Here is a 10,544-nt window from a genome sequence, read left to right on the forward strand (position 1 = left end):
CTCGCTGGAGAACCCCCTTCCCACCGCGCCTCAAAGGCGCGCAGCTCCCCGCGCAGCCCAAACCCACCCGTCTCGCATCCCCTGGCTCTTGCAGTTTATTTCTGGCTGGGGGGATAGTGGTGTGGGGTTTGTTTGTTTTTTTTTTTTTAATTTTTATTATTTATTTTTGCTCCGGATTTTTTTTTTCCAGTTGTTATTTGTTTCTTATTGTTATTTTTATTTCTTGTCTTCGGCCCCGGGAGGTGCAGCCGGCCGCCCTTCTCTCCTCCGGCAGCCAGCGCTCAGGCCGGCTCGCTCCCTTCCCCGCTGCCCCCGGGGTGGGGGTGGGGGGTGGGGGACACCCGAAATGAACCTCAACTTCACCTCACCCGTGCACCCCGTCTCCGCGCCCAGGCCCACCTCCTTCTTCATCGAGGATATTCTGCTGCACAAGCCCAAACCCTTGCGGGAGGTGCCCCCCGAGCACTTCCCCGGCTCTTTGGCCTCCCGCGTCCCCCTCTTGGACTATGGGTACCCCCTGATGCCCACCCCGACCCTCCTGGCACCTCACCCGCACCCTGCCCTGCACAAGCCGGAGCATCACCACCACCCTTACTTCCTCACCACTTCGGGTAAGTAAGCGCAGCCCCTTTCGCAGGAGGAACCTGCCGAGTTTGTGACCGGCTTGGCTTCGAAGTGGGGACACGGCGGGGGGACGGACACAAAAGCCAAGCAGCCCCAGCTGCCCGACCCCCGCCGGCCTCAGCCCCCGGCCCGGCCCCGGCTTCGGGCAGCGCCGGCTTCGTTTTGGGGGAAGGAACCCGCCGCCCTCCAGCTTGTCATTCACTCGGTTGCCCGAGAGCTTGAGGGTTTCCCTCTCCCTCTCTTTGCCTTTAATTTTTTTTTTTAATTACTTTTAGTTTTGGACCGATAACATCTCTTTTTTTTCCTTGCCTTGTCCCTCCAGACGGTGACCGGGCTTCGTTTTCCCACCTCCAGCAGCACCGCTGGGGCTGTGCCGGCTCCTCTTGCCGGGGCTGGGACAGGGTCCCCTCACCCGGCCGGACCCTGGGGCTCTGCCACCGCAGGGATCCGCGCTCAGCCCTTCCCGGGCCCTTTTTTTGCTCTGGAAAGAAAAAAAACCTCCTCCAAAGTTTCTCACCGGACAGCCCGAGTTGTGCACCGGGGGGGGGCGAGGGGGCCGTGGAAGACCTCTCTCCACCTGCCCGCTCCTCCCAGCCTTTTCCAGGGCTCCCCGGTTTCTTTTCCGTGTCCATTTCGTTGCGGTTTAATTGCCGGGAGGGTGGTGGGAAGGCTGCGAGCGCTGCCCGGGCTGCCTTTGCCTTGCTGGGGCGGGTTCAGCAGAGGCGAAAACGCTTTGCAAAGCCCCGTGTTTTCAGAGCAACAAGACCCCCCCCCCCAAACCAAACCAATAAAACAACCTCAAAAACGAAATAAACGAAAAAAAAAAAAAAAGAGCCAGGGGGAGAGCCCACCTCCGAGCCGCTGCAGCCCAACCTGGGGGCCGCAGAGGGCAGAACCCCCCCGGGCAGCCCGGGTCTCCTCCGTGTGTGTCCCCCCCCCAGGAGTGCCGGTGCCAGCCCTGTTCCAGCACCACGCTCACGCCGAGCTGCCCGGGAAGCATTGCCGCCGCCGCAAAGCCCGCACCGTTTTCTCCGACTCCCAACTCTCCGGCTTGGAGAAGAGGTTTGAGATCCAACGCTACCTCTCCACACCCGAGCGGGTGGAGCTGGCCACGGCCCTCAGCCTCTCCGAGACCCAGGTACCGGGGCGGCGGGGACCCGCACCACCCCGCCGGGAAGGGGGCTGGCATCTTTGTAGCCCAAGCAGCATCCCCAGCTTCGCTTTTTAATTTTTATTCTTTTTTTTTTGTGTGTGTGTGTGGTTTTGGGGTTTTTTTGGTTGTTTGTTTGTTCGTTTGGGGTTTTTTTGTTTGTTTGGTTGGTTTTTTTCCCCCTCCCTCCTGCTCTCCCCAGGTAAAAACCTGGTTCCAGAACCGACGGATGAAGCACAAAAAGCAGCTGCGGAAAACCCAGGACGACCCCAAGCACCCGACCGGCGAAGAGAACCGGGAGCAGAGCTCCCCCGAACCCGAGCTCCCCGAGGCGGCCGGCGCCGAGCCCCGCAAGGGCCCCCCCGGCCCCTTCCTACTCCCGGACCCCGAGGACGAGGTGGATGTCCTGGAGGAGGGGGACCTCTGCGCCGGCCCCCACCGCCTTTAGGAGCACCGGGGCCCGAGCCGGGCTCACCTGCCTCTCCGGGGCGGCTTTGCCTCCAGCCCCGGCCCCCCAAGTCGCCCCTACCTCCCCAGCCTTAATGCCGGAGCCCGGGGGGAAGGCGGGGGGGGGTGTCACGTTTTTCGAAGGAGGTGTTGATGCCGGGGGGACCCCCCTCCCCGGCGGGCTGGTGGGCCCGGGGCGAAGGCAGCGCTGCCCCGGAGAGGACCCCGCGGTACCGCCGGCTTCTCCCCCCACTCCCCCCCCAGCCCCCCACGCCTGAGCTTTACCTGCAAATCTGCTAAGGGAGAGCAAAACCAGGCGAGTTGCCTTTAGGTTTCCCCTTCCCCTTCGAAATATCGGACTTTTCTCCGTTCCGCGAACTTGCCTCGGTTTTAAATTAAATGTATACCCGGTGCCAGCACGTTGCGGTTGCGGAGGGCGGCAGGCAGGGCATGCCTCACCCCCCCCAAAAAAAAAAAATGCACCGGCGAGCTGGGCTGGTGCTCGCCCTCTCCCTCTCTAGTGCGGTCGGTGGGGTTTGATCCCGGGCAAAGCTTCCAGGACATGGGCTAGACTCAAAAAGAATCGTAGAAACGCCCTCCAAAGAAAGAGGTAAGACCAAAATTACCGTTTATTTAATTCCGATATGGGAAAAGGAAGGGGGGGGGGGGGGGCATCAGCAATAATTCGATCCAGCCAGGGCTGCTCAGAGCGAACGCAATCCCAGCGAGCAAAGGAGATTTTCTACAGCTTGGAGGTGGGCAGCCTGATTCCTTCACGGCTTCCAGGTGTGAATCACCTTCCGGATACTTTTCTTCTCCTCTCAAAGAGCCCCAGAGCTGGTCCCACGTTTGGTTCCTGTTCCCCCCGGCTCCCCCCCCCCCCCCTGCATCTGCCCCAACGCCTGAGCTCCGTGTTGCAGTCAGATAGAGCAGTCACTGTTCATGCTCGCTTTGCCTTTATCTTCCTGCCAGGGAAATGGTTTTAATTTCCAGGTAAATTAAGATTTTTTAAAATTTGTTTTATTTAATTTTTTTTTTTTTTTTCTCTGGGGGGAACTGCTGGCTGGGAAGCGCAGCAAAGCCTCCACATCTCCAGGGGAGGGCTGGGGCTTTCCTCGGTAAAAACCTGGAGGAGAGGCTGTGCTTGCTCAGATGTTGTCTGCAGGTTGGTGTCTTGTTAGGTTTTTTAAATTCTTTTTTCTTAAATTTTTTTTTTTTTTTTTTGGTTAATGGGAAGTTAATTTGGTTGTCTGGTGTCATTAGCACTTTCAGGGCATGTCGGATTACGGGACATGTGGTTTTGTGAGGGAAAATATGTCCCTGTTTAATACATAAAATATAGGCGATTGAAATGTGTATGTTTGCTTCCTTTTCGTGGGTTTCCCTCTATGTTTTTTACACATAAAATAATAAAGATCACACATTGAGGAGGGGGGGAAATACCCAATACCAACCACCTGTCCAGAAAATGGCTAGTTGTCTTTTACATAGTGTTTATAAACACTCCCAGGACAATCATTTGCATCAACAAATTTTGCTAAAATGTCACCCACCTCCCTAAAAATTATAATTCAGAAGGTAAACCCAACCGATTTCCTCCTCAAGCCTTGGTGTGATTTGAAACACTGCGGCGAGCCAAGCGCCGGGTACAGCAGGTTATTTCACATTGCCACGTTGCTGGCTGGCAACGCTGCTCCCAGCTCCGCGGCTCTTCCCTTCTTTCAGCACCTACCTGGCCGTAGGCAGGGAGGTGATGGAAACCGTCTCGAAAACCTTTCGGTTCGATGCCGTCATTCGTTTGCATCCGTACTCAGTCGCCCACCAAGTATTTTGTTCGTTTTGCTCTGTGCTGATTGTCAGCCTCCCCGAGTGCGCGTTTCGTTGGGAACTATTAAAAGTGATATAAAAGAGAAGCTTTACTGTGATATTTATATGATAATTTTTTTCTGACTGTGTCTACCACTGCTGTTCCCGGGGCTGGGCACTGTGCAGAGCACCGTGCGGTACGGTACAGACACCCATCTCTGAGCTGGCCTGGCCAGTCGGGCTCTGCTGTGGGGGTCAGTGACTTCACACCAGTCACTTGCCTTTGGTAACAGGATTGGGCAGCAAAGTATTTAGAGAAACACAAGAGAAATGCCTTTAGTTTAGTGAGAGAGAACATGTAACCGTTAGAAAAAATTGCACCTGAATGAAGAGGGATATTAAAAACCTTGTTTCTTTACATTTGTGTGTGATTGCTTTTACTTGTGCAAAGAATTGTTTGTTCTCTCATTATTATTGCTAAAGACAAAGGTGTGCAAAAACACTCTGAGCTGGAAAGAACACAAAGGAAAAAGGCAGGAGAAAGTAAAAGTAGAAGATGTGATGCACAAGTGATGGAAGCTTTTGGGCACGGGCATGCAAAAGCAATTTTTCCCCCCTCTGTGCATTTACACTGCTCTCTTGCAAGGCATCCAGTGGATGCTAAGAAAACGGTGGTGTCAGCCAGTGGGCACTGCCAGGCTCTGCCCTCCTAACACAGATCAGGGACTGTGATCAGATGCTGGGTAGCCAAGTACGTTCCCGCTGCACCGAACACTCCCAAAATTAGTGCTCATCTTGCAGTAGCAGGGCCTGGGACTCAGGTGCAGGCACTGGGAGTATGGCCAAGGAACAGGCTCTGCCGCACAGGACTTTTACTGTGTCGTAACCCAGACAGCGCTGCAAGTGATGGCAAGTAAGGTGGGGGCAGCCAAAACCCACAGGTGTCCTCACCTCGGTCCCCTGGGCAGGGCCACGTTCATGGGGCCCCTTTAGCAGCAAGGTGCCACAGTTTCTCTGGGGCACAGAGGTGTGACAAAGAGCCCTTTCTGCCACCAGCATTATCACACTTAGGACATGCCAGGTCTATGAGGAAGGGTCAGAATATGAGTCAAATAACTCTCAAGTCTCTGCTGCCTCTCCCCTGCCGCTACAGGAACTTTCTTCTTCACAAAGTATTTATGGTGACCAGTAAAACCAAATCCACAAACACCCACTTACCTTCACCTCTCTACGGTTCTAGGCACCTTGGCTAACGTTTAAAATGACAATCATGTTTAGAACCAAAGCCACTGATCACTAGCAACCTCAGTGACAAATACAGGCAGACTGTGAACCACCCAACCCCAGGGAAGTCCCCATCCCGGTTCGGACACTGCAGTGGTATGTGCTGAGCCTTGCAGGTAACAGGAGAAGGCTTTGGGAACAGGCGGCTTATCCCAGAAAGTTCGGTGCAAATGAGGGCAAAAACCCCTGAGACTGAGACAGAAGAAGGAAATAGTCACTACCTGAGACATCCCCTTTCCTACCAGCCAGCTCCGTCCAGGCTGGGAAGCAATGCCTGTGGGGACGGTGGCAGGAGGCTGTCGTTTCTAGACAGTCTGGGTAAGCTTTTGGGAAGAGGTTATCGTGTGTTTGGAGAGTAGAGAGGGTCCTGGGAAGAAGGAAGGGCTGGGGAGGCATTTTGTTTGTTTATTTCAGAGATTTTTCTCTTAAAATAAATAAAAAGAGTTTTTATTCACGGGTCCTGACTTATTCGGTGACAACTGCTGGCTTTTTCCTGCCTCTCCCTTTGCTGCTCTCCCTAAGAAGCTTGAGGAGTAGGGGAGATATTGTTTAGAGCTGGTGCACTCTTTTTTTTTTTTTTTTTTCCTTCTAAATAATTACATGTTTGTTTGGGAAATGCTGGGGTGGAAATGGCTTGCAGGAAATAATTGCTGGAAATAGGAAATCTTGGTGGATTTCTTATTTTTCAAGAAATCCACTGAAGTATTGATTTTCATTAAAATCCTTCTGTGAGGTTTTTTTTTAAATGAAATTGATTCCTGTTAATTTATTTTAGCACCTAAGTGGTTAATGTTTATTGTTGTTTTCATTAAAGAAAATTGAAAAAAAAAGGTCTATAAAATCCTTTCATCAGCCTTTGCTTTCTGTTTTGATTTTGAGCCTTTTCCTGTCTGCTGCCCTTAACATTTTTACCTTTCATTGGACTGGAAAGCAGTTCCAACCCAAGTTTTTTCCCTCTATGGCTAGAGCTATGTAAAAGCAGATCAGATATGCAGGCTGTATGGGCAGTTATAGAGCGAATCATTCGCAAAGTCTTGCTATTAAACACATGTGTAGTGTTGACCCTGAAAGTACCATGGGCTGTCGCTTGGCAAAGGCATAAATAACCTATGGCCAGGCCCAGCAAGTGATCCAGGCATTGCGTGCACTATGCAAAATTCTTTCTACAACTTCCGCTCACTGTTTCTCTCTGCTGGCTGATGGACTTAGTGCGATTTTTTCCATTGGTTTTCTGAAGTGAAATTTCTGCAGGCGTGGACCACACTGAGGAGCCGAGGAGGGGCAGGTGAACATAGAGAGGAGGCTTGACTACAGCACTGCGAACTCCTGAGTGTTGTAGCCTCCTGAGCTGATGACTTTCTTCTTCCTCTCTTCTAGTCACTGTACCAAACAGCATCACCCTAATTAACTGCAAACCCCTGTTTGGATGGTCTTACTTGGCTTAAAAAGCGGCTTATTTCTGCCTTGGAATTATCTTGTTTCTATAGCATAATAAGCTTAGATGAAACACTTCTAGCTCCATTGCTAGAAGTGCCTTGGGGTGGCTACAGTTACTGACATAGTACTCATGCAGTGGTAGCAATACATTGCACTTGGTGATAAAGGCAGGTGGGTGTAAAGCGTATGCTTTAGTGAAGGTGATCCCACAGCGGACTGCAGTGCCTTTTCTACCTGTTACGGTACAGATAGTCTTTCAAGGAAGAAGTTGGTTTTAACTCACGATAATGAGGTAACTCTATGATACAGGTTTCTGAAATGCCAGGAGCAAAGGCAAGCTGACCAAATTTTGTGACTCGCTTTGTTCAGCTATAGCTGAGACCACTCAACTTCCTTTCCTAAAGTAAAGACTCAATAGTCTCCAGTGTTGTGTATCTTGTTGGCTTTGGTCTGACTGCTGGAACAAACCCTTAAGTGCTCCTACGACACACAGGAAACTAGCCCTGTGGTATTACCTGCAGCTGCACACTCTGCGCTCAATGATTATGCAAAGCTCTTGCTGAGCTGCTGGATGCTTCTTTAGCATCTGCTCCATCCAGGTTTTTGGCTCAGTATCACTTCTGTTCAAAGCAGGCTCTTCTGTAAGGCAGGCTGCTTTAACTCACCCTTGCAGCTGTCACCAGTGGAGATTCACTGCCTTTACCTATCACTGCGATTTTGTGCATCTACAGCTCTTTCTCACACCACACAGGCAGTCACCAGAGTTGGTCCTTTCTTCACATGCCTGCTTATTCTCACGCAGAGAGCACTTAGGTTTGGGCAACATGCAAGGAAAAAAAAAAAAAAGGCATATTCTTCATGCTATTATAATTTACTGTAGAACTGATCCCTAACCGGAGATGATAATGATCAAATGCTTGGCTTGTGGGCTGTTTGGACATTATAGCTTGTCCATGCCTATTTGAAGTCTTCAGAGACTACAGGAGTTAAGACATAACCTCATCTGGTTTACAATCCTCATCTCTGACAGTTTGTCTTTAGAGATGTAATGACGGAACATGGCTTTTAGGCTCTGCTTATTTAATGTTTTTAACTGATAAACCAGTATGTTTTTGTCAGAGTCAGCAGCCGATGAGCCAGCTGTTCATACCTTTTGTGAGATGGTGGTGACTTCAGTTATCTTCGAAAGAAATGTGATGGTGATGTTATTGCAGCAGCATTGCTCCTAAGCAGAACTGACTCCAGGTCTTTGACCACTGAAGGTGGTCTCAGCTTCTACACTTCCTGAATCTAAAATATGAAGAAATGGTGGCACTAGAAAGGGCCCTCCAAGTAAATGCTGAGAAGTTCTATTGGGTGGTGTACACAAACACATTTCTGCCCCTGTGAAGGCAGCCTGTGCCCTTGGATGAGTAACACTGTGCTCTGTGATAGCTGTGCTGGAACCATGGGACTATGGCAGGCAGGTTCTACTCCAGCTCAATCTCTCCCTGAATACTTAATGCAAAATCCAAGACCTATTTCTTATTTAAATTCCTTGCCTTCATAATTTGAAAGACATTAAGTTTTGGCCTTTGCTTTTAAGCAGATGGATGCTCATCATTTACTTGCATAGTCCCTTTTTATGCCACCCTGTTAGGTGCAGGAAAAATTTGCATTAGTATTGAGGTAGATCAAAAGATTTTCTTTCCACATATGCTGCAAATAATGTCTTTTTCTGGAAGAAGAAAATGAAAAAACCAGTCCTTTCCAAATGGTTTGTGAGATGATCACGATCAGTGTTTTTAAAAAAAATCTATCCCCCTCCCCCCCCCAGATGCAGCATCAGGTAAGCATACATGGCTTCTAGTTTAGCATGGGTTTAGTATTTAAATGTTTCCTAAAAGTTCATTGTTTTAGTAAAAAAAAAACCCAAACGAAACACACCACCCACCCAGAATGATCACCCTAATTTATGGGAGCTCGAAAAGGTAGTAGGATAACAGATAGGGAGGAAGGTGATCAATTAAGACATTAAGCATTTTGCACCACATGGACGCATCTGCATGTCAGCCAAATAATAAGGCCATCAGCTCATTTTCAGGGGACTGTTGCCTACTTCAACTCAATCCTCAGATCAAAGAGAAAATGTCTGCTTGCATTTTCTAATCAGAAAAGGGATGCTAATTTAGGTTCCTTAATGTGTGGTGGTAAGAGACTTCTTCAATTAACTGAATTCTATAGCTCAGAAAATAAAAAAGGGGGATACAAAGGGAGTCAGGCTGGAAAGGCAGAAGTTCTCATTAAATCAAAGGTCCAATATTCATTACCTCCAGCATCTGGGGCTAAACACTAAACACGGAGATCATCAAAGGGGGTTTAATGGGTTAAATTGAGAATATAATCTAATTAAAATATTAGATAGGAGTAAATAGCTCTTTGATATTCATCTGAAGGTTTCATTAAAATAGGTACTTGAGGTTTGTATTAAGGGGGGATTATCACTTTTAAGCAGAAACAACAAGTTGAGGTTCCCTAATCAGAAATGCTTCAAAGTGCTACCATTTGGTTTAAAAATAAATGCAAAGCAGCAACTGGCAGAGCATGGAAACATTCACCCAACCTAGCTTGACGGATCATGCTGCAGGCATGCACGTTCTACAGAAGGGGCAAATGCAGTTCCCAAGGGTGAGGAGAAAGGAGGCTGAGGCAGAGGATGCTCCTGTTCCAGAAGTTGCAGTGGACATTTGAAGATGTCTGCTGCTGCACTTTGATATGCAAAACACTTCCCCTGCAACCTGACTCACATTCCCCACACTGGAAGACGCTTCATCCACCAAGCTTCCCCCAAAGATTATGTATGTCACAAACTTCCGCCAGAGAAGTCTAAAAGTCTAATTCGGCATGGGTGGTGGGAAGCAACCGACAGGGTGGAGAGCTTCCTGTCTCTCAGGTGGGTCAGGATGGCTTTAAAGAAAGGAACATGTCCTTTTTCCATGACAGAGAGATGCAGTATGGCCATCACTTTTTTTCCCATATTAGGTTGGGAACCTGACTGCAGGGCGTATTTCAGCAACTAACCCACTTTCAGGAGGACTGAGGCATCCTGAGGACTGTAGGATCTAGGTCAAACTCACCCAGGACTCTAAAAAATGAAAGGTAAAGGACTTTTCCAGTAATATATGTCATACCTCCAATGCCTTGACATCACTGTACACCTACTGGAAAATTATCTTTCCTGTGAGACATCCAGCCAATGAAATGTTAACCCAGAAATGTGTTAAGTCTTACATATTTCTATCTTTACCTTTAAGAAAAGGTGCATCTAGAAAAAGAGAAAGCCATTTCAAAGACATTATCTCTTTTATTCCCCACCTTACCTTTTCATTGTTAGCCTCCTTCAAGGAGACTCAAACCCTTTTTCTTGCCCAAAGACTAATTTTCTCTCTCCTCCCATACAAAAGGGGACCTAATAAATTGGACAAAGCAATTACACATAATCACGAGGTTGCTGGTTTTTTTTTTTCCTTTCAACTAGCCTATTTTCTAAGAGAATTTAGTGTGTTTTCTTCAAAATTCCCTTGCTGTGGGTTCTAATCACATTTCATATGTTGACTTAATTCATAATTTACTAAGTTAAAGAAACGGAACCATCGTAAGAAACCCATCTGTTTGTTGTTACTTTTATAGATTTAATCTGTTAAAAGCTGTTTCCTCTCCAACATTATCCTTAGTTACTCAATATATTTTCCAACTGCTTCTGGCTAATAACAGATTGTCTGCATGATCAGCCAGTAGTTGTTTTGAATTTCCTTGT

At 48.5% G+C, this 10,544-nt stretch overlaps 1 protein-coding gene across 1 annotated transcript; it reads left to right on the forward strand.

The window, feature by feature from the left end:
• The first annotated feature begins 346 nt into the window (after window positions 1–346).
• BSX (brain-specific homeobox) lies at window positions 347–2,222 on the forward strand. Its single transcript, XM_010581425.1, has 3 exons — window positions 347–611; window positions 1,566–1,762; window positions 1,977–2,222. The coding sequence occupies exons 1-3, from the start codon at window positions 347–349 to the stop codon at window positions 2,220–2,222; spliced, it is 708 nt and encodes a 235-aa protein (XP_010579727.1).
• Window positions 2,223–10,544: the final 8,322 nt, after the last annotated feature.

The sequence above is a fragment of the Haliaeetus leucocephalus genome, unplaced genomic scaffold (assembly GCF_000737465.1).
Source record: "Haliaeetus leucocephalus isolate CR32 unplaced genomic scaffold, Haliaeetus_leucocephalus-4.0 Scaffold773, whole genome shotgun sequence".
In the NCBI taxonomy this organism is placed as follows: domain Eukaryota; kingdom Metazoa; phylum Chordata; class Aves; order Accipitriformes; family Accipitridae; genus Haliaeetus; species Haliaeetus leucocephalus.